Raw genomic sequence first — 24,323 nt, 5'->3', positions numbered from 1 at the left:
TCGCATAGCGTTTTGGCATTATTAATCCACACTATAAGCATAATTATGAGCCAGGGACATGCAGCGCCTCTCCACTCGCATCCATGCATGCTTAATGCTCATATGCAGTCTTTCATTGGGATAATACCCGAGCTGAACTGCAGCAACGCACGCACTTCCGTGCGGCGTCTTCGGCAATTTGGCAATGCAAGTGAGCAAGGCCACCCACATTTCGGCCCAAACCCAACCCACTCGACCCACTGAGCCACCCGGCAGTCAACCACCCACCCAGTTGCAGTGGTTCGTGTGACGCATCGCTCGGCGTTTTCCTCGGGCTTTTCCAACTTTCGGCTTTTCCGACCAACTTCGTTTTCGAATTCAAAGCAGCGGCAAGCGTCGTTGCGTTCAGTTCTGCTTTTCCAGCGGCATTCTAGTCAGTTGTGCTTTGGCTGGCGGTCGCGAATGTTCGAAGCTAACGCGATATTGCCATTTTGGCCACTTTAAGAAAACTTCGAGTAACGTGGACACGGTTCGGTTCAATACGATTCGTTTCGTTTTGCCAAATAACGTAACGTAACGTAAACACTTTGTTTTGGGGGGCGGCTCGTTTGGCGCATTTTCCGTGAGTTATTAAAATGCGATAAAAGCCAGTGAATCGGTAATAAAGCGCTTATCTGGGCCCGCAATTACGCCAAAAAAAAAAATAAATATATAAAGGGGCGCGGGCGGATCGCGCGCTTTTTCGCTTTTCTGTGCTGGCGACAAAGCAAAAATCCCAGAGAAAATATCAGCAGCAGCCGGCTGTTTTTTTTTCCAATTACTTGCGCTGTGCCTGTGTGAAGTCAATTGTGAGCTGCTGGCCCGCATCTGTTACAAATTTCCTAGAAGGCCGGATAGTCATTTGGAGTGGGAGTGGGAGTAGCTCCAACTCCAGGCAAATGTCACCGTGCCACATCACACCACACATCCGGCCATCAGCGCCTAAATGTATGCTTTAGTGCGTCCGTCTGTCTGTGTCTCCTTTAGTTAATATCAGTTGGTTGGTAGTTGTCTACGTGTGCGGCATATTACCCACACACAGACACATTAATGTGTGTGTGTTAGCCCAACCGGCCGCACACACACCTTTACGGCGTGTTTGTTTTTGCCTGGCTTTTTAGCTTCCGCTGTTGGGCTATCTTGGAGAACATTCAAAGTATCTTTCGGATGTGCCACTTGCTGTGCGAGTGTGTGTGTGTGCTCTACTTTTGGGTGTTTATGGCATTTAAATCAATAATGTCGCATGACAGCGTCTCACTCCACACTCCACCACTCCTTTCGACCGCTTTCCCATTTTCCACTCCCGCTGCGAGTGCAATTTGTGCGGATTTGTTGCCTCCATCTGGCTGAAGTGCACCCGCCTACGTGGCGCTGTATTAGAAAAAGGTGACTCGGAAATATGAGCCAACGAACTACACCCATCTACACCCACACCCACACCCACACTCACAGCCACTGGCCTGAATTCGCTTAATGAGCGCAGCTTGGCCGCAGATACTTTGCACACACTTATTTAACGCTCATACGCCCCGTTGGCCGCCCCCTTTTTCGGCTTTGATCCGCCAAGGGGCCAAGGGCAGGCGGCTTTTGTTGCCCAGGATCGCACGGACTGCAGCCCGGGATTTATGCAGTTTTTTGCTTAATCTTATTTAAAGGCGGCATTGAAAAGACGCTCTGGGCAAAATTTTAATGAAGATGCTGATGCTGATGCCGCTGCAGCCCAAAAACCTCCCAGTTTCCAGCTCCCAGTTCCCCTGCTCTCTGGACGGTTTTGTGGCACTTTAATTTGCTAAGCGTGTCCAAGTGTCCGGTTAAATTTACACAAAGCTGCCACAAACTCAATTTGCATGGCCACAATTGCCGGGCGTTGAAAGTGAGAAACGAGCAGCACAACTTGGGCTTGCAACATTTTAATCAAATGTGTAAAAACTATTTGCAGCACTAGCATTCCACCTACGTCTCCATCTGCGAATGGCAGACATCACATCATCATGAGGGCCATTGGATGGATGGGATGGGATGGGCGGGGCCACTGGGGACCACGTCTCCTCCATGAATTTGTTAATTAAGCTTAATGTGCAATTAAAGCTTCAAGGAATGCGAACCCAACTTGGGTCTCAGGTCCAAGCAGATTTAATTTGAATTTCGGTTTGGTCCGAATTCGAGGGTTAGGCGGCACAAATTACATCCAATGTCCTCCACATGCGGCTGTGAATGCTCTTTTTTTCTGGACACCGCATTATCTTAAGCTCATAAATTTAACCCATTTTTTGTACGTACATACACTCATAAGAAAAGCCCATCAGGTTGGGCCAAATTTCCCAGAAGGGTCGTAAGGCTCAGAGATGGAAAACTTTTAGATTACCTGGCTGGCACACAAAAAAAAAAAAGAAAGACAGAAGCCAAAATGGATCTAATCAAAGGTGCAAAGTTGGAGTCATTTGGTTGCTTCTCCTTTTGCAGCAATTAAGCATCAGCAGGATGATATTAACTTAATGACTTACAGGATCATAATACGGGTTTCCTTTCAAAATTTGTATATGTTCTTGAAAATTTTCCCTGCAGTTAATAATTTATGTGCTCTATAATTAAATCACTCTACCAATTGTTGAATGTATTTCTGAACTAACCACTCACGAAATCACTTTGCTGACCACAAGATTCCGATTTAGCCCCCATTTGGCTTCCGTTCGGCCCATTTCCCCCTTGTGCCGTTCCTGGGCGATTCCTGCGCCAGCTCCCGTTGCCCAAGTCCATTTGCTCTTGGCACTTCACTAATCTGTCCATTGTGAGACATTGAAAGTGGGCGGCCTAGCAGGCCTAGCCACGCCCCTCTGTCCCCACGCTTCTTCATAACTGCTTGGGTGGATGTGGATGTGTGTGTGTGGGAGGCGGCGAATTTACGACCACAGTCAACACTCATGGTTAACTCATGGTCAATGAGCGGGTTCACGAACTTCCGGGCACAGGTTGCTTGAGAGGGCGGCAAAAAGCCAAGGGACAGGTTGGCAGGAAGGAGTGCGGGGTGGGGGGGCGGCGAGGGTGCAAGGACGTATTATACACCAGAGAGCATCCTTCACGATTACTTAATATTAATGACGCCAGGCTGTGTGGTCACTCGGTGGCCATTGGTCGTGGTCCCAGGTCTATTCCCCCACCAACCATCTTCACTTTCTCCCTTGTCGCTTGTTTTTTGCACAGCAAATAATATCGAGCATTTTATTTAATAGGATATTGTATTTCAAATCAATTGTTGAATGCCAAAAAGTATGAAGAATGACAAAGCCTAATGATTTGCCATTGCCATGAACTGTTAAAAAAAACTAAGTATCTATATATCGTCTCTCAAAACAACTTTTGAAATTAAGACGACAGAATTGAAACTTTTGTTTTCAGTGCAGTATCTTGAGTACTGAGATCCTTGCGCTGATGTCGCAAATCTGACATCGCCGCCGATGAAAAACTTTGCCGCTTTGGTCTTTTGTAATGAATGCCCTTTTATCTGTATTAGTTTCTGTGTGTGTGGGAGAATCCCTCCTCTTGGCCATGGCCAAAACGAACGGTTTATCTTGGCCCATTGTGTTCGACAGCCGCTGCTGCTGGGAATATTTGCCTAAGCTGATTTAACTACATTAACTTGATTAAATAAGTATTAAACAGTCAAGGGAGGAGCAAACTGTTTGCGCACAGATGCGGGTATGCGGGTATTTGGCTCATCTCCACGACTTGCCACTCACTTTTTTATGGGTTCTATTGATTGATTTCGAATTACAATAAATGCTTTTGCTCCCACTGCTACCAGTTGTTTTGCTCCGGGCACAAACAAGAGTTCAGAGTTCGCGCCGCAGTGTGTATGGAACTTTAGGTACTCATTACAAACACTAACTGAATAGCAAATAACTTTTGATTTAACCTGGCAGTATATATATATCATTTAGATCGCTGAACTTGCATTTAAGCAATTGAATTTGTATCCTTGCTTATACAAAACAGGGTAGATATCTGAGCATTACTCTTCGAATCCAGTGAATCCTCAATCTGCAATCCCCAATCCCACAATTTTGCCCGCCAGCTGTTTGCTTTTGCGATAGAATGTGGCTCGATTGTTGTTCGAATGAAATCTGTTAGAACAACATTATTGCTGTGGATTCCTCATGCGGCACGCACATTGCATAAATAGTTTGATTGCGACACGGATCGAGATTACCACCACCTTGTTCTATGGCCAAGTAATTAACATTCCCTTGGCGCTGAAAGCCAAGTTCAGCGAATGCAATTTGGGCCATTTTCGTTATTGGGCTTTTCGGTTCTGGCTGGCAGATTCCCTCGATGGTTTGCTCTATACTTTCTATCTTGTTGTCACTGAAATTGCAGTGAACCCGAAAGATAGAGGAGCAGTGAGACAGAGCAAACGGGAAATGGAAAATGGAAAATTCTGCTTTCATAACTCTGTTAGCGCTCACTCACTGGCTCTCTAAGTCAGGGAAATGGAATGCGGAAAGCATAATTTAATGAAAAGTCATCAAAGCAATGCACCAGAGAGATTGCGATTTCAAACTTTTCGATTTCATTCAACAAACAGTGCGTCGGGCCGCAGGAAGCCATTTAAATAAGTCAGCCATTAAATTCTGCTTAATTTATGCTAAGTGGAAAATCTGTTTTGCTCATAACGCTTCACCGGCGCGCCCGTTTGCCCATAAATATGGAGCATAAAAAAAATGTTATAACATATATATTATTACGGGCTGGCAAAAATTAATGTCATCATCGAGCCGCAAGCAAATTGGCTACGAAGCCCATCTGAATAATTGCCTGCGAATCTGTCGCAGGACATCTGCACATGTCTGCCCTGCTGGCCAATTTGTAGTTGAGTGTCGGCCAGGATTTGGCCACTCCTTTCTTCCTTGGCTGTCTCGGTCTTTCGGTCCTGCTAGTCTCCGTCTGACAGCTCTGGAAATGAGCAAATTTTTGGGTCGTCATTCGAGTTAATAATAAACAGACACAAGCAGAACCACACACACACACGTGCACGTCAAGGACATTTGAAAAGAAGAGAACGGAACGTAACAGAAATAAACAAAGAAGAGACAGAGGAGGCGGGTGTTCCTGGGAACCCACCAAATTGCGCTTCATTTATTTATAATAATTACAACTGTAAAAAGTTTTAAAAGTCATTTCAATGGCAGCCGGTGCCAGGGTCTCCGGCTCAAGTATGCGGGCTAATAGGTCTGCATAGAATGGTAAATAAGGACGAAGGAAGCGGCAGGAGCAACTATGTCCAGTCCTGAATAATGAATACCGTGAGAAATTGAACTATTATTCGCCGGCGGGCAATTGGGGTCGAGAATCGCAGAGGTGTGGAGTGGCGCCACACTTTGTTGCCCGGAAAATTTAAATTTAATTCCCTGAATTATGGCCACAATTTACCAGGGCACGGAAGCATTCCTCCCATGCCAGCTGACCAGTTGGCTTGCATAATCTGCGCTTAAAAATGGGCGTAAATGTTTAATGCCCTTTCGCCCAAGTGGCACTCGCGCCATCTCAGTTTTATTATTTATTTATTCCTTTATTTAACACTGTTTGTTTATATTTTATGATTGTGTTAAATCAATTGCTGCGCGGCAGAGCCGTGTAAATTTTATGCTTCGATTTGGCCTTTTATTTATTTTGCTTTATTATTCTTATTTATTTTTTTATGATTTTTTTCGCTGTCATCAATAATGGCGAATGGGATGAGCAGCGGGTGATTGAATGGCTGCGTAGCTGCGCAATTCAATAAAGCATTAAATTAAAATTAAATTTACAAAAGCAAACGCAATTAAGTTGCCAAACAGTCGATAACAAGTGCATCGACATTGAACCGCCCTCGTCCTTTGGTCCTTTCGTTTTTACTCCACTGACAGTCACTTAATTAACGCAAATTATTTGCAATGCCAATAAGCTGTCAGTGTATATTAGGTTTTGAGGTTTCATTGCCAGGCCCGTTTAAGCTAGTTTAAGTGCCGATGCCGATTGAATGGGATTCAATATTTTATTGCGTTCAATGGGCCAAACTCTTCTCTCGATTGACGCCAAAAAGTAATTCCTTCCACCATGGAAGTTCTCAATTTGTGGGCCCTCGAAAGTATGCAACACTTTTCGAATGAGCGCAGGCAGGCGAAGAGGGCATCGTGCAGGATTGAATATTGCTTCATTGCAAAACACTTTATTGGATTTCCGGGCAGGAGCTCTCGAAAAAGGATTCCCTTGGGAGAAATGACTGCAGTGGTTTTTGGACAAGAGCAGCAAAGCTGAAATTATTCAATTTCCCAGCTATCCAATGACCTAACTACTTTTGACAATATTTTGTGGGTTACGGTTACTTACATTTGATCACAGTTGATATTTTTGCATATTGTGTGTGTTCTGAAAACTTTCGAGTTATGTGAGATTGTTGGCCAAACAAATGACTTTTACAATTTGCTAAAAGGAAAGACATTTTAAATGAATTAAGAGTATACATTCGCTTTTAACTGATTTTTAAGCGTTTAAATCTCTTTCAAAACATTAATTGCATATGCTGCAGTTTCATAGCATGTAATTATTCAGTTCTTTTGGGATAATTTACATTCGATTCGCTCACATTGCGCGCATTTCGGTGACCTTGAACTCGCTCTCATTTCATTTTGAGAATTTTCCCGTTCAGGTCACAGAAGCTGCTCACGTGAAATTTGACCCAATGGCGCCCGCCACCACCACCCACTTGGTCCCTCCCCCCTCCCCGGAAAAACAACCCCCCTGGCCGGCCGACAGTCCGTTGCTTTAATTACTCTTGCGGAAAATTGCTTCAACTCTCAACTTTGTTGAGTGTTAAGCATTTGGCACGAAACCAAAAAAAAAATACAACGTGAAAAAGCCGACACGGACTTGGACTCCAACTCGAACCACCCGATTCGCCCAATGAGGGTCAGTGGAATTACAACTCGTGTGGTTTCTGCAAACGGTGTATGATGGTCGTTTACCAAGTTGGGGGCCGGCCAAGGAAAAAAGGCCCAAAACCGAACCAAAACGTACCAAACCGTACCGTGCTGAACCGCAACCGCAGCAGTCCGCCGGACATCAGCAGTACGTCAAAACACTTCCTCCGGAGTGGGAAAGTGCGAAGAGAGATTCGCGTGAGCGACGACTTAAGCCCCTTAGCAGAGTTTTTGTTGGTCCGCAGAAGACCCTTGTGCCCAGCGGTTCCCCACCTCCTCCTCCTCCTGACCGCTTACCCTGCTCCCTGCGCCAGCATTCCTTGACATGAGTGTGGAAAACTTTTTGCCGAGGCAAAAGCCACTCGCAACTGAAACCACTTGGAACAAACCGTTTGCCATGGCCGAAGGATGCACGGAGGAGCTGGCGGAGCAGGCGGAGCTGGAAGGCGCTCGAGAGTGCCACTAATGTCTGCTCCAGTAACTAACACGAAAGTGAAGCTTGATTTTGGCCAACCAAAGGCAAAGGATCCTTGTCGCATTCACCATATGTGTGTGGTTGAACTACGAGGAATATGTTTTTATCAGGGCTGCAGAGATGTCACAATTGCCACCGACAATTTGGTTGACAATCAAATTGCGGGTTTGCTTTGGTTCTGCGGCTCAAATGATTATTTCTGTGAACGAATCCACTGGGTATATAGTATATATGTATGCATCTATTGGGTTTGGCAATCTGTCAAATTTGCAAATTGACTCGGTTGCCGTGGTTCACTGACAAAATGAAGTGCATAGCCTATAGTTTTTTAAATGAATCGAAGTTTAGTCTATCCAAGGATCTGAGCTTGTATCCCTGGCTTGTAAGCGAGAGCACATTTACCTATAAGGTAAATGTAAGGTGGTGTCCTTGTCAGCGCCGCTCATTCCTCTTCCATCGGTGCACACAAATTGCCAAAGTTGCGGACATTTGGTCGCATAGGCAAAACTTTTGCCCTTCGCCAGTTTGCTGGAATTAATTAAAATACAAAATGGCCACAAAGGCGATGGCGGCCAATCCAATTCAAATCCATGACGGGATCACAGCCGGATGTGTGTGCTCTGTAGTAGTTGCCACCCCTCTAATCGCTTTGCGGCGGCTGGCACTTCCATCAAACACGCTTCCGCAGTGCATATCCTGTTTGTAATCGATTTGGAAATGTGCAGCAAGGACACCGTCCAGGCCAAGTGTCCGGCGAGGGGCAGGAGCAGCGGCGGAAGGCGAGCTACGAGTTAGGACGCCAAAGGAGGCGAAAGTAGAGCAGAACAAAGAGGAAAAAATTAGCAATAAACGTAAGCGCACGCGATGTCCTGCCCCCAGGAAGCCGAACGCCAACTCGCACTCCACTTTGAAACAAAAAAAAAAAGAAAAGGGGCTAAAATCAATAAAATGCTTGTTGCTCCGACACCAAAAGCAGCTACTACTACTACTGGCAACACAAGAAGTGGCAACACCCAGAGGCAACAACATTTGTACAATGGCAAACGACGTCGCGACTTTTTCTCCGACATCTTTCAATGTACAATTATATTGGTTGGCTTTTGCCACGCCCCCCTCCCTCCAGAGACGCCTACCGCCCAGCGAAGACCATTTGAAATGGAAAGGGGTACTTCGTCTCTGTGCAACATAAATAGTTGCGTTTTTGCCTCCCCTCTAGATGCACTGAGAGAAATGAATCTAAGCTCTAGTATGCAAGAATAAATTCCTTGGATATAAAGTTAATATTTATGCTTTTAGGGTCAGAAAAGGTAACTATTATTATTCCGTTCGTTTGAAACTGATATTATTCTCAGTGCTGCACGTTTTGAGCTGCGTCAGCGAAAATGCCGGAAATTCCTGGTACTGGGGGAGAGTCCTTGGCAGCCGATTCCTCGACAGCTCCCGTTCCTGCCACAACTACTCCCACTTTTCCGGGCCCGCGTGCTTAGCCTCGTCAGCTCCATAAATGGCTGCAAAAATGTAAATAGAGAAGAGCCGAATAGGGGTAGGGTATTGGGGGCATAACGCCGAGCACATTGCTCGTTACATGCTGGAGATTCCTGGCTGCGAGCGAGTTATTATGACAAACTTTGTTAATTGGAAAATATTCCTCGAAAATGCTGGCTGGCTGCCTGGTTGGCTGCTGCCACATTGAATTTACAGGATACATTCATCGCCTGTCCCGTGCTTTTGGGTTCGGGTTTTGGTTTCTGCGGTCTCAATGCATTCGACAAGTTTGAAGCTTCGCTTTTTACTCTCCCCTTGCTGCCGCAAAGTTTGCTTTTTTGAGCAAATATTTGCGCAGATGGCATCGGTGGAAAGTAGATTAATTCATTACGCCAGCCAGCAAGTTCGTTAAAACTATGGCCCAAAGATAAAGCGACTTCGGCTTTAAATAGTTGCCCAAGTTGCTGGAGTTTTGACAAAACGCTTATGGCCAACTTTATGACAGCTGCAAATGGTTATCCTCGAGGATCGGTTCACAGAAGTCAGCGATGGAGTGGGGCAAGTCGACTGCCGGACATGTTTGATGACTCTCTCTTTACGGCTGGTGTTTTACATGTGATTTATAGCTGCGAAACGCGCTGTCTGGGGACATATGTACGCTTCTGCATCTTTTTTTTGGTACAATTTCGCCGTAATGTATCTTCTTTTTATTTGCAACATTCTCTCGAGTATAATGCGACCCAGAAAAAGGGGCAATAAATTGAGTAGGGGGAGGATGGGTCGGGTGTATTGAAGTATCCATTGCAGTCTTCTGCGCTGCCCGATCATCTTGTGGGGACTCCAAATTGAAGCAGCACTCGCCAGCGCAATCCATTGCAGCACCATCATCATCCTCATCGCCGTCATCAATTCGTCCCTGGACTTGATGATGGTGACCGAAGCCAATTGTACCCGGCGAGGCCAAAAAGCAAAGAGCTCCATGGGAACGAGTGCTAGTGGAACGACGAGTTGAGTTGCCTGCACTGAGAGAAAATATGTTCACTTCAAAGTGACAAGCTTCAATATCTATAAGGTTGAAATCAATCAAGTAAGGATGTGGTTCAACTTATGTGCAACATGAACTTTAATTTAACTTTAAATTAAGTTGAGAGGCAGATAGTGAGAATTGATATGGGTTGAATTTAAGTTAACTTAAAACAAGTTTTAAAGCTAACCCCCCTTTGATTCATCGATACTTGTCCTCGAAAGCTTATTCACTTTGAACCAGCAACTAGATCCTTGATTGTGCCCGCCATGATTATCCTCAGTGTGGGCGTGAAGTAGACACGATACTCGATAACAGACTGGGACGTGTCCCTGGCCAATCCTCATGACGGCATTTTATTGTTTGCTGTCGGTCTTTAGCCCGTCGAGTGGATATATATATAGCGGGCTTATATATGCGTTTCTCCGCTCGAGTTTAACTACTACGCGTCTAGATCTGCTGCTATCCGGTTTTCCATATTTTTTCCTGTCCTCGGCTTTGGCCGTATCCTTTATGTAATTGTAAGTGCCAGCGATTATGTACACGCAACTATGACTTTAACTGCCGCTTGTTGTTTCAGCAGTCGGCAGGCAGGCAGGCACTTGGAGTCCATCGAGCGCAGTTATTGTCACGGCTGTTTGGGGCGCTGCCCCGTTGCCATTGACAACCCCGTAGGCGTTCGGTAAACACCCCATAACCAAATCCACCCACGCCCCCACTACCACCATACCCACCCCAAGAACCACATGGCTGCATACACTACGTGTGCAGTAGCCCCCACACCCACACCCACACCCACTTCTACATCCACATCCACACAAAGTGTGCTTTCAATCAGGCACTGAATTGAAAATCCATTAACGAGTACAAGGCGGAGGCACTGGCGCCAGCTGGCACTGCCACTGGCACCCACTGTTCCACGTTGGCGAGCGGGCAGGGGGGAAATGTTTGGATGGTTGGCGGGATGGGGGGCAGGGCATGGTCCGCCAAACTCTCTTGCACTATATATTTTCTTGAACAATAAAAAAATAACACACAAATTTGGTGCCTCTCTGTTCCTGCTTTGGTGCTGCAGTCAAGGATGCCATCGCAGGCCAGTGAATGGGATTGCAACTCACAAAAGGGTGCACTTAGAGAAAACTTTGACTCAAATGCATAGCAATGCTTGATTAAGTTGGAAAATGCTTAGTTAAAGAATGAAATTCAGCCCAAGCTTAACTATTTCTTAGTGAAATCTTTTACTATTTATTATTATTATAGTAAACCCATATAAAAATTGGAATTACTGATTTCGAACTGAAAGCTATAGCTCGTTGGTTTCTCCAAGTGCATTGAATAAGAACCGAAACGAATCATAAATTCAAATAAATCAAAGATAAATCGAAGCGAAAAATCAAAAGAGCGCGCCGAAAATGTTGACCTGCGTGTGTCGACCCGTCTCCGGCAATCTGCCCAAGATGCCGCCCGCCTCGCTGATGCCCGCCCACCGGGCATCCGCGTCCTCCGCGTCGTCCTCATCATCTTCGACAGCCTCCCTGGCCTTTGTCAGCCCCACGCGTGGAGTGGTGGTGACCTCCGAGCCCAAGCTGAACGTAAGTATACCGCTATCTCGGCCGCATCCAAGGAGCAAATCCAATCTGCGACACAACAAAAGGCCGAAATTAGCTTAAGCATAACTTGATTTATGGCTGACCACGAACGTTGACAACTTTCAGTTTGACTTTTGAGTTCTCCGCTGCCCATGGGTGGGTTGCTTTCACGGTAACGCCTCGGATTATAAATTGTGAAATTTCATTTCTCACTCGCGTGGGTGGGTGGCTATACATACACTCCCATCCAACTCAGCCGCTTATCTCGCTAACGATCCGACATCCCAAATCTCAATCCCAATCTCTTGTTGCAGGTGCCCAGCAGGCTGACGTCAGCCGAACTGAGGGCGATGGCATTGAGACAGCAGCAGCAAATCGACAGCCAGCACCAGCTGCTGGCCACCAAGGAGCAGCGCCTGCGCTTCCTCAAGTCGCAGGAGGTGCGCAGCGCAGTGGCCAGCGCGGAGGGCGAGCGGCTCCGCCGGCTGCGGGAGCGGGTGGAGGCGCAGGAGTCCAAGCTGCGACGCCTGCGAGCGCTGCGGGGTCAAGTGGATCTGCAGAAGACCTACAATGTCACACTGAGTGAGTACACTGGCGGAAAGAACAACGTAACAATAAGACCTTCCCTGACTTTGTCTTTAAATAGTATATTTAAAAACACAATTTAAAACCACCCTTAATCGACTTAGGCTTTAATTGCATCTACATTTCAAAAACCTTACTTAATGCAGGCAATACTTGCTCATTTATTATTAATTAAATATTTACTGCCTCTTTTGTATGAAATGAATAGTTTTGCAAGAAAATCCCAAGACGTTTTATGCAACTTTTGTGCAGTGCGGTCAGGAAAGTGTTGGGTGGGTGGAGGGCAGCGGCGAAGTGCCACCAAGTGCATCTGCCTGGGATATCCTATCCGGTCCTAAGCTTCCTCCTCCAATTGAGTTAAGCACCCACCGCTGGCTGAGTGGAGACGAGGGGTTCTTTGGGTGAATTAACATGTGTTAAAACCGTGTTGAGTGGTGGTAGCCTGCCTTCATCCCATCCCATCTCCATCCGCATCCGCATCCATATCCATGCCCAAGCCACATACACTCGGCGCCCCTCGCGTGTGCGAATTTAATTTATGTATGTGTGCCACTTTGTTGTCCTTTATGATTGCCTGTGGGCGGGAACAGCGCCTCCTCCGAACATGGCTAAGATGATGTTGGCCCGCACACATTTCCATACAGGGGTATTATGTTAATGAGCTGGCGCCCTGTGTTGTGGCCGTAATTAGTTTGAACAGGCAACCCAAATCCGAAATCCTTGAAAAGGGAAACACCGGCGACCAGCAGGCGGCCGGCGATTATAAAATAGTTAGTGGACACGCCAATCGTTATTGGGATGGCAATGTTGATTAAGCTGAACACTCGAGAAAGAAGCACCCATTTCCTAATCAAAAATCAAGTGCCCAGCTACAGATTTAGCTTTAGCCCCTTTCGTTATTAAGTATAATTAAGATATGCTGGTGTGCCTTGATAATCGCATGAGATTAGACATTATCTCCAGGGTAATAACCACCTTGGCCAGTTGTATGATATAAGATAGTTCGGATAGGGTCAGGACATTATTATATAAAGCCGTTTCTAGCACAAAGTACCATCGCCCATTTGCAGGCAATGACTTGGACTCGATTCGAGCACTGTTCAGCGAGAAGGAGAAGGAGCTCAGCTTGGCCGTGGCCAAGGTGGAGGCTTTGACCCGGCAACTGGAGGAGCTGCGACGTGACCGACGATGTCCTGTGAATATACTGACAGCAGCTGGCAACGGAGTTGGTGGTCAGCCGCTGCCACCGCAGGCATCCCGCGAACTGGAGAAGCTGCGTCGCGAACTGATGGTGAGTGGTCAGCACATCAGCGACTAATTGGGAACATTGTGTTCTTAAGTGTTTATTGTTTATCATTGCAGTACCGCAATCAGTTGTCGCTTCAGCAGGATGCTCGCTTGCACATGCAACGTGAGGCACTGCAGCAAAGGCAGGCGGAGCTGCGGTCGGTGGACCAGCGCATTTACGAGCTGCAGACGCGCCTGCAGCGCAAAAAGCAGGCCAACACCCATCACCAGCAGCAGCAGCAGCACCAACAACAGCAACATCAGCAGCAGCAGCAACAACAGACCGCAGTGCAACAACAGCAGCAGCAGCAGCAGCAACTGCATGTGCAGTCTGCACAATTGCTGGCGGCAGCAGCAGCAGCAACTGCCCAGCAGCAACAGCAGCATCAACAACACCAGCAACAACAGCAGCAGCAGCAGCAACAGCAGCAAAATGCCAGCAATCTGGGCAAACATGGTGGGGTGGCCGCCCTGAAGCAGCAACTGCTGCAGAAGCAGGTCAATCAACTGGCAGCTGCTGCTGCCGCCGCAGCCGCTGGACGAGCCCGCGGCAATGTGGCAGCCGTGGAGCCCTTCATCCACACGCCCCAAAAGTCCACCATCACGAGCACGGCCAGCTATCTGAGCGGTGGGATGAAGCACGCAGCGGCCACGGCCAATACCAACCAGCAGAACCAGCTCATCCAGGACTTGACGCACGTCAAGCTGGGACAAAACAGTGGCTTCTTTGCCGGCTCCGTGCCCGTGCCCGTGGCCAGTTCCAGCTGCGAAAGCGATGAATCCAAGTTGGCCAAGAAGCTGCTGGCGGCTCCGGCCAAAACGGAGGCGGAGCTGCGCAAGCAGGCGCAAACGGAGGCCATGGACAGTACCACACATATCTACGCGGAAGTGGGACCCAAGAAAAGAGATCGGGAAGCAGCAGCGGCGGCGGCGGCAGCGGCAGCAGCAGCAGCGGCAGCGGCAGCTCAGGCAGCAGCAGAGGCAGCAAACCAGGCCGCAACTGCAGCAGCAGCATCCGCAACATCTCCACCCGCCACCGCAAATGCCAGCAAAATCCCGAAGAGCACCACCTCGAGCAGCAGCTCGGCCTCGGCACTGATAAGCAAACTCAACCAGCAGGCGACGGCGAAGGATAGCCAGGATCAGCAGCAATCCCAAGCCAAGAAGAACGAGATTTCGGTGACCAGCGAAACGCTTTCGGAGCGCAACACGCAGCAACAACTTACCGTGCACAGCATGCCCCTGGGGGCTATTAGCAAATCAGTAGCCCTTGCCGTTTCCAATGCCTCCAAGCCGCTCCAGGTGCAGGTGAGCAACCTGGCGGTGCCGCCACGCAAACCCATCAGCAGTGTGGCGCCCAACTCGGTGTCCAGCGGCAGCTCCATACCCAAAATGATCACCTACAGCCCCAAGGTGAATCGCGTGGCGCCCAATGTGGTGATGACGGATCCCCGACCAGCGCTGCCGCCCAAGCCCAGCAAGATGTCGCCCACAGAGCAGCCATCGCCAGTGGAGGCCAATACGTCCGGATCCGCTGGCGGAACAGGAAGTGGAGCAGCGTCGGCATCGACTGCTAATAAGACGCAAACGGCCACCTTTGGACTGCAATCCCTGAACATCAACGACAATTTGCCCATCAAAGCGAAGCCACTGACCATCCGCAAGCAGCCGCTGTTCGAGCAGCCACGCCTCAAGTCCAGCCAATCCAGTTCCAATGGCCAACAGAAGCCGCCACTGCTGCAGTTGCAAAACCAGCGGAAATCCGAACCGTCGGCTAGACAGCCAACGGAAAACTTGCCGGACACATCCCCCCAACATTCGCCGAGCAGTGAATCCAGCGCGGATGAAACGGATCGAATGGTGGCCCCCAGCATCACGACCAGTCAACAGGAGACATCAACATCCGCATCATCCACGACGACAACCGCGACCACCAGCAACATCAAGGAGCGAACGGGAAACGGAAAACCCAAGCTGGGGCGAAGGGTGAGCTTTGATCCGCTGGCCCTCCTGCTGGACGCCAGTTTGGAAGGAGAACTGGAACTGGTGAAGAAGACGGCCATGCAAGTGGCCAATCCCAGTGCCGCCAACGATGAGGGGATTACAGCGCTACACAATGCCATCTGTGCCGGACACTTTGACATTGTCAAGTAAGTGACATTGGCCTTTTGCTCTCCTTATTCCAGCTAATTAATCTTTCGCTCTTTTTTTTTTGTTGCTTCAGATTCCTCGTTGAGTTTGGCTGCGATGTGAATGCCCAGGACTCGGATGGCTGGACGCCATTGCATTGCGCCGCCAGCTGCAATAATCTGTCCATGGTCAAGTTCCTGGTGGAGAGCGGCGCCTGTCTGTTTGCCTCCACGCTGTCGGATCACGAGACGCCGGCGGAAAAGTGTGAGGAGGATGAGGAGGGATTCGATGGCTGCTCCGAGTATTTATACAGTAAGTAGGACTAGGAAGCTATGGGGAATATTGGGAATAGATTAATAACTTAACTATATCATTGCAGGCATCCAGGAGAAGCTGGGCATCCTGCACAATGGCGACGTGTACGCCGTGTTCTCTTACGAGGCCCAAAACGGAGACGAGCTCTCCTTCCACGTCAATGAGCCACTGATCGTGCTGCGCAAGGGCGACGATGCCGAGAACGAGTGGTGGTGGGCACGGAATGCCGCCGGCGAGGAGGGCTACGTGCCCCGCAATCTCCTGGGGGTGAGTACTCGGTGCTGACGATGATGGAGCTAATGAAATTTCTCCACGTACGCCGGATGCGAAATAAGTGCCAACTCCTTTCGTTCCTTCTATATTTCGCAGCTGTATCCGCGTGTGCCGCCGCATTCGCCGCACTTCAGCGATTAGCAGTTAATACGCTTCACCATACTGAAGCGCAAGGCCGGTCGACTCATCCAGAAGCGCTATATATCCAAGTACATCTAGGGACCGTCCGACGCAGCTAGCCGATTCTGGGCATGTGCCACCACCGCAGGAGTCATCGGGGAATTATTTATCACGGCCCCATGTTTCTTTATGTTTACTTTTTGTTTGGGAAAAGCAACACAAAAGGACGAGGAGGCGGCAGGAGGGAGGAGCAGAACGAGGCTCACCATATGCTCATCCATATGGAATGGAACCGACTGCAGCAGCAGGAGCAGCAGGAGCAGCAGCAGCAGCTTCCGCCTGAGTCATTTATCCCGACGACTGCCCTCAATTAGCCAGGCTTTCGCACAAAGTTCAGCACACCAACACACATATCAGCCACATATCAGCCGCAAACCACCACATGAAACTACCACCACCCCCACCACCCACGAGCATATCGTATCCGCCCACCACCCCCTGCATACGTACAACAGCAAATTGAATTTCACTTAAGCTCCTTAGCTTTAAGGCCTAGACTAATAACTCATATCAGCCGACCGCTAGTTACCAGTCGTGGGTTAGGGTAACTATGTTTCCTAGTAGTATTGGTTATGGAATGTTTAAACTGTTCTAATTAAACACGTCTTCGTTGGTTGAAGTGAACAAAACGAATATATTTTGATAGTGATAATTGTGCTGCTCACAGGCAGCTCTTATATATATATGTGTGTGTTTTGCTACATAGTTCCGCAAGTAGATCGCTCTGTCCCTGTCTCGCATACTTCTGTAAGTTGTGTGTGTTGGTGCTGCTCAGAGTCCCGGTTGATGGCATAGGCGTAGTACGGGAAGTCTGCAGGGGAACACTGAAAGTGGTAACTCTCTGTCCCTGTCTCGCATACTTCTGTAAGTTGTGTGTGTTGGTGCTGCTCAGAGTCCCGGTTGATGGCATAGGCGTAGTACGGGAAGTCTGCAGGGGAACACTGAAAGTGGTAACTCCTCCCTCCCTAGAATGTCGTGACGGCCAGCGAGATGGAATGCTTGACGGAACGACTTGCGGTGTAGCTAGTGTACTTATAATTAACATTAATATTGTAGTGCTTATATGTATATGTGTTCGTGTGTGTTTTTGTAATAAATATTATTATTATTTACATTAATAATGCTTATCGTGTTGTGTGTTCTATTTGCTTCTTGCAACAGGGTGATGTGTTTTTTTTTTTTTTTTTTTTTTTTATTTATTATTATTTTGTTTGTATTTTATATCTTTATTTTATTTATTTTATTTTTGTTCTAAACTGTTTGTCTATCTTTAAATTTTCTTTTTATTTTTTCTTTATGAACTTTTTGTCCTTTTTTTGTTTCAAAAGTTATTCCGTGGTCTGTTCTAACTATATGCTTAGAAAATCTTGGCGTTATCTTATTTCTTCTATTTTCTTTTCTAAATACTATATCTTCTGCTGTTAGTGGTAGTGGGTCTGTCCTTGTTTCATTCTGTTTCTGATTTCTCTCTATGGCCTTTGCTGTCATTTCTGTTTGAACTTGGGTGTATAATTTTGTCTTAAATTCGTTAAGTTTCTGTAAATAATCGTGTTGATCTGAATACTCTACTGTTCTATTGAATACATGGGTCTTTCCTGTAAATAATTCGAATGGTGTCAATTTTGTTGCCGAATGTATTGCATTGTTGTAGGTTATTAAGGTTTCGGTTAGTATTTCTTCGTGGTCACAGTTTATTTTATGGTCTTTTTTTACTTTGTAAATTATTCTGTACGTTTCCGTCAGAGTGGAATGTAGTCTTTCTACTGTGGAATTACTACTAGACTGCTGGAATGAAGTAAAATGAAGTTGCATGTTATATTGTTTACAAAAATCTTTGAATAGTTTAGAGTTAAATTCTGCCCCCTGATCACAAATAATTAGTTGAGGTATCCCATAATTTAAAACGAATTTTTTCAATTCCGTAATAATAGTAATGGTATTTCTATTCTGGATTGTGTATGCTGCTGCAAACTTAGAAAACTTGTCTATGATTGTTAACATAATTGCGCTGTTAATAAAATACAAATCTATGTGAACTATCTGTAGCGGTAATGCTGGTATTTGAGGTACTTGAAATTTAAGTTTCTGAGGGTTTCTGTCGTATTTCATAGTCTGACAAATGTCACAATTATTAATTATTTTTGTTACAACTTCTTTTACTCTTGGGAAATAATACAATCTTCTTACATGCAATATGGTCTCATCTATTCCCCTGTGATTACTATTTTCGTGATCTTGTATTAATATGGAATTTTGTTCTTCAGGGTTTAACACCTCTTTGAGGAACAGTGTCGCACGAATAATTTTACAACCCTTTTTTTTAAAGTAATCCTTATATATCATAAATATTCTGTTGAATATATCGTTGCTTGTCATAATCGCACAAAGCCTTCCTGATTTTAAGGTGTCCTTAAGTATTTTTAATATATTGTCGTCCGTATATTGTGGCTGTACGAATGTTATCCTTATTTTGTTTTTAAAAGGTGTTTCAGTTATCTTGTCTACAATTTCTCCTATTTTCAAAATTAATTGCATCTTAAAATCGTTTATTGGTTTTTCCGTTATTTTCGCGATTTCTCCTGAATCCCCAGGGTCATCCCCGTTGACTGCTTCTACTGACTCACTTTCATTTACAAATGTTTCGACTTGCATTCTACTTAATGCATCTGCGTTAGTATTAAATTTGCCTTTCTTATAAACGATATCATATTCGTACTCCGTTAACTGTAGTCTCCACCTTATTAGTTTAGCGTTATTTTTTATATTATTTAAATAAATTAAGGGCTGGTGATCTGTATAAATCGTAAACTTTGTCCCGTATAAGTATTGTCGAAATTGTTTAACCGCCCAGACTATGGCTAGCATTTCTTTTTCTGAAGCGGAATAATTAACTTCAGCCCTATTTAGCGTCCGACTTGCATATGCTACTGGTTTGTCATTTCCTACTTTTCCTTGTGACAACACTGCTCCTAGTGCGTAGTTACTAGCGTCTGTCGTTAGTAAGAACGGTTTGTCATAATCTGGATATTGTAAAATCGGGTCGTTGCATAGTAATGTTTTTGCGTACTGAAAAGCTTCTCTAAATTCTTGGGTTATCTCCACCGCTTTGTTTTTTTTTAGTTGTACAGTCAAAGGTTTTATTATTTTTGCTAAGTCTTTTATAAATTTCCTATAGTAACTCAACAGCCCTATAAATGATTTTATTTGTCTCCTAGTTGTCGGTAAGACAAAATTTTGTATTGCCTCTATTTTTTTTGGATTAGGTTTTGTACCCTCGGGTGTCACTATGTGTCCCAAGAATTCTAACTCTTTCTTTAAAAACTCTGATTTATCTTGTTGTATTTTAAGATTAGCTGATTTTAATTTATTGAACACAACTTTTAAATCCTGCATATGTTGCTGCAACGATGCTGAATAAACGATGATATCGTCCATATATACTAAGCAACTTTTTCCTATGATTTCGCCTAATAACTTGTTCATGAATCTTTGGAAGGTGGCTGGGGCATTGGTTAGTCCGAAAGGCATTCTTATAAACTCATAGTGCCCCCCTACCGCTGTGAACGCTGTTTTTGGGATATCTTCCGGGTTCATTTTTATCTGGTGATACCCGCTCTTTAAGTCTAATGAAGAAAAGTATTTAGCTTTGCCTAAAGAATCTAATACCTCACTGATAAGTGGTAAGGGATACTTATCCTTAATAGTTTTCTCATTGATTTTTCTGAAGTCTACAACTAATCTACATTTTCTTTCTCCGGAAGCGTCTTCCTTTTTAGGCACTAGCCATACAGGTGCACTCCATGGTGAATAACTATTTTTTATAATATCCTGGTCTAATAGGTCTGTAATCTGTCTTTTGATTTCTTGATTTTCTTTCAGCGAATATCTAAAGGGTCTTACATAAATTGGGTTTTCGTCCGTTAGTTTTATTGTATGGTTGGCGCCCTTTGTTACTGTTAATTTGTCCCCTTTTTGGTAAAATAAATTCCTATATTGTTTGCATAGTTTTATCACCGCGAATTTTTCTTCTTTATTTAGGTGTTCTATTCTTAATTTTAACTTGGTTGCTTTTTCTGTATTTACTTCCTTTTCAGTTATCTCATTTATAAATAAAAACTCACAGAAGTTTTCACTGTCATACCGCTGTGCAACTATTGGTTTATTAATTGTGATTGTCAAATCTTGTTCGGATGCGTTAATTATTTCGACTTTTGCCTTGTAGTTTTTTGCTCTATAAATTCCTTCCGTAATGGACAATCCGTCTTGTATATATATTTCGTTTATGTATATATCTCCTTCTTTATTTATCACTGGTATTTCTGTCAAGGTTTTTGTTTGACCCTGTATTAACGTCGACGATTGTGATTTCTTCTCCTTTTTAAATAACTTAATCGTTGCGTTTATCGTTTCTAACTTTTCTTCCTCAATATCGATCTTAGCTCCTACTTTCGTTAGGAAATCCATTCCTAATATTCCGTCAAAAAATGGATGAAATTTAAATATAAGAAATGTAAAGTCTCCCTCTTGTTTAAATTCATTAAAAATCTTATACGTAATTCTATTATGAATATCGTGTGTATTCAGTACTGTTCGAATTTGTACTGGGTTTCTAAGTGATTGTTGAGTACCTTTCTGAACGAATTCGGGGCTAATTATAGATATAGTGGATCCCGTATCAATCAAGAATCTCGCCTGTCTACCAAATGGTGAATTTATCTGGACATAAAGGAGTTCCTTTCCGAATCTTGATTGTTCGGTATAGTCTGTGGTTCCGAGGCATTTACTGAAAAATTTTCAGTTTGATTAGTGTTGCTAGCTTCTGTGTGAAACATATTGTTGTGTCCACTACTGCCAGATTGTTGGCTCCTGTCAGAATTAGTACCATTTCCAGATCTAGTTGATCCTTGATAATTCCGTCCTCTGTCCGAAGAACCTGAAAACCTTCCTCTCTTTTGGTGTTGTCCTCTGTTACTATTACTATCGTCATTTGACCTGTCCCGTCCTCTCTTGTAATTATTGTTTCGTTGTTCATCGTTATTAGTTGTGTTATTGTATTGTTGTTGTTCTGAATTATATCTATAACTATTATTATATTGTCCTCGTCCACGTCCCCGTCCTCCAGGGTTGTGGTACTCATCTCTATTTCTGTCTCTTATGTAGTCATCTCTCAACTCCTTTGCTATTTCGTTAGCCTGTCTGAGAGTCTTAGGGTTTTGTGCCTTTACTGTCCATCTCAATGGATTCTTTAAGCCTGCGATGAATTTTTGTATGTAAGTTTTTTCATACGAACTTTCTTTTATTTTTCTTATTTCAATATTAGTTTCATCTCTCTCTAAAACTTCTAACATTGCGACTCTTATTCCTGCAATCTCCTGATATAGATTCTTAATAGCTAGTTTTTTATAAGGAATCTCGCGGAGATCATCCATTAAATTTTCCTCGCTTCTCGATTCCCCAAAATTATCCGTTAAGGCTTGTTTAATGTCATCCCAGTTTAACGGCACTCTCTCTCGAATTAATATTTTGTCTGCATGTCCAATAACTTTGTCTCTAATTACTCCTAATAGTAATTCCCCATATGCTGTCTTGTCTATATTCGTGATCAACTTCAATACTCGTTCTACACTTGTAATGAATTTGTTTAGTAATTCTTTGTCTCCGTCATAAGTGGGTAATAGTTTTATTGCGTCGGGTATTTGTAGTTCGTCCATCACGTCTCTATTGGTTCTTTGTGTCATAGTGGTTTGGTTTATTAGGGATAAATTGTTTTCTTCTTCCTCTTGTTCTGTAAGTTGCAAGTTTCTAATTGCTCTTTCTCTTTCTGCTGCCCTAACTTGGTTTCTCGTTAAAGGTATGGTTCTTACTTGTTTAGCTGACATGTATTACTATATGAGATTGATAAAAGTAGATATCGTAATGCGGATGTAGTGAAATATTATATATGTGTATGTGTGTGGATATATATGTGTGTATGTATATGTTTTTCAAATAAATGTGTATGTGTTTAGTGTACTATGCTTAATATAATATTTGTATCTATATATGTGCGTTAAATTTATATGTATGTATGTGTATACATGTGGATATATATATGAGTATATTTAGGGATTTATATATATGGGATTATATATATATATATATATATATATATATATATAGATTTATGCGTGTGCTTATTTTTATAATATATATATATTTTTGTGTGTGACGAGTAAATGTATATCTTTATTAAAATAAAAAAATTATTAATTTTTGTCTGAATATTTGTACACTGATTGCTATTACCTTTTCACGAATATGGTATATTTTGATTTTAACTTATTGTAATATGGTTTGTTGTTTGGTTGTGATAAATGGCGAAGAATTTTGTATCGATTTTACGATTTAGTTTCTTTGTGCACTTTGTTTCACTGTTAGCGTAAACACTTAAATGCATTTACAAATGTCACTTTCACGTCTTTTGCGTATAGATGTTTGTGTCACAATTAATGTTACTATATATTTTTATATTTGATTTGCGTTTTTTGCATACAAAATTGATATTTTCACAACGATCTTGCTTCACTGGAGGACAACTCTTGAATGATCTAAAGAATTTTAATATTGCCTTACCATAGCTGTGGTCTGTGGCAGCGACGTAGACGACGCTGGCTTAGGCGCCATAGATGTCGCGCCAAAAATTTTTTATTATATATATTTTTTTTTTTTTTTTTAATTTTTTCCGTTACAAACCCTGTGGTAGTAGTTGTGTAATACCCGTGATCGGACGACATTTACCGTTTCTCGGCTTAGCTGTATTTAGCTGTTAGTCGTGAGTCGGCGGTGGCGACTCGCAACGCCAGCCAGGCGACGTCGTCGACGCTAGGTAGGCGCCGGAGTCGTCGCGTAGAACTGCCGAATTGATATACATGCTTATATGTGTATGTATGTATTATATGTGTGTTTGTATATATGTATTTTTTTGTACGTTTTGTATGTATGTTCACATCAGCTACTGTAATGTAAGCGAACTATTCGACCGATATGAATTCGGCACCTCACACTGCCATATAGAGGATAGCGTGTGAACAAATAGAACACGGCTAACGAATACACTTGCTGATTGAACATTTCGTTGCGGATGGGCATAGGCGCCTGTTTCATCCGTGAGCCTAGGTGGCCCTTTGTTGATCGTTGCGAGTGGGCATAGGCGCCTGTTTCACTCGGGAACCTAGTTGGTTCTTATGCGATGCACTTAACTTGTATACATTTTGCTAATAATATTATTCCAATCTGCATTGCGTGGGGTCTTCGTCCTCGGCTCTTCTTCTAGTCCAATGACGAGTCCGACTGCGCCAGTTACCAGTCGTGGGTTAGGGTAACTATGTTTCCTAGTAGTATTGGTTATGGAATGTTTAAACTGTTCTAATTAAACACGTCTTCGTTGGTTGAAGTGAACAAAACGAATATATTTTGATAGTGATAATTGTGCTGCTCACAGGCAGCTCTTATATATATATGTGTGTGTTTTGCTACATAGTTCCGCAAGTAGATCGCTCTGTCCCTGTCTCGCATACTTCTGTAAGTTGTGTGTGTTGGTGCTGCTCAGAGTCCCGGTTGATGGCATAGGCGTAGTACGGGAAGTCTGCAGGGGAACACTGAAAGTGGTAACTCTCTGTCCCTGTCTCGCATACTTCTGTAAGTTGTGTGTGTTGGTGCTGCTCAGAGTCCCGGTTGATGGCATAGGCGTAGTACGGGAAGTCTGCAGGGGAACACTGAAAGTGGTAACTCGCTCGCCACAAAAACTTCACCTTCAAGTTGCTGCAGAAAAAAAGTTCTGATTGCAATTTGCAGCATGGAAAATGGAAAATGGAAAATTAGAAATTTAAAATTCCTCAAAGGCCGCACACACACACACACACGTGTGTTTCATCAACGGATAGCTGAAGGAGCTGGGAGTTTGTTAATTGCATATATCAAGTTAGTACTTAAACTTTAATTGAACTCGAACAAAGTTCACGCCAATC

At 44.3% G+C, this 24,323-nt stretch overlaps 1 protein-coding gene across 2 annotated transcripts in view; it reads left to right on the top strand.

Annotated features, from left to right (window-relative positions):
• The window catches only part of LOC117138335 (apoptosis-stimulating of p53 protein 2), a 32,541-nt gene extending 15,476 nt beyond the window's left edge, over positions 1 to 17,065 (top strand). The window contains exons 2-8 of one of the 2 annotated variants that reach the window (XM_033300372.1): positions 11,219 to 11,550; positions 11,862 to 12,129; positions 13,203 to 13,423; positions 13,495 to 15,569; positions 15,644 to 15,861; positions 15,929 to 16,131; positions 16,234 to 17,065. In XM_033300372.1, coding sequence (XP_033156263.1) covers positions 11,371 to 11,550; positions 11,862 to 12,129; positions 13,203 to 13,423; positions 13,495 to 15,569; positions 15,644 to 15,861; positions 15,929 to 16,131; positions 16,234 to 16,278 — 3,210 coding nt within the window. In that variant the 5' untranslated portion in view covers positions 11,219 to 11,370 and the 3' untranslated portion in view covers positions 16,279 to 17,065. The remainder of the gene's footprint in view (positions 1 to 11,218; positions 11,551 to 11,861; positions 12,130 to 13,202; positions 13,424 to 13,494; positions 15,570 to 15,643; positions 15,862 to 15,928; positions 16,132 to 16,233) is intronic. The other variant, XM_033300373.1, reaches the window with a different exon arrangement.
• The last annotated feature ends 7,258 nt before the right edge of the window (positions 17,066 to 24,323 follow it).

This window comes from Drosophila mauritiana, chromosome 2R (genome assembly GCF_004382145.1).
Source record: "Drosophila mauritiana strain mau12 chromosome 2R, ASM438214v1, whole genome shotgun sequence".
Lineage (NCBI taxonomy): Eukaryota > Metazoa > Arthropoda > Insecta > Diptera > Drosophilidae > Drosophila > Drosophila mauritiana.
Note: the sequence above shows the minus strand (reverse complement) of the source record. Positions and strands in the feature narration are given on the sequence as shown.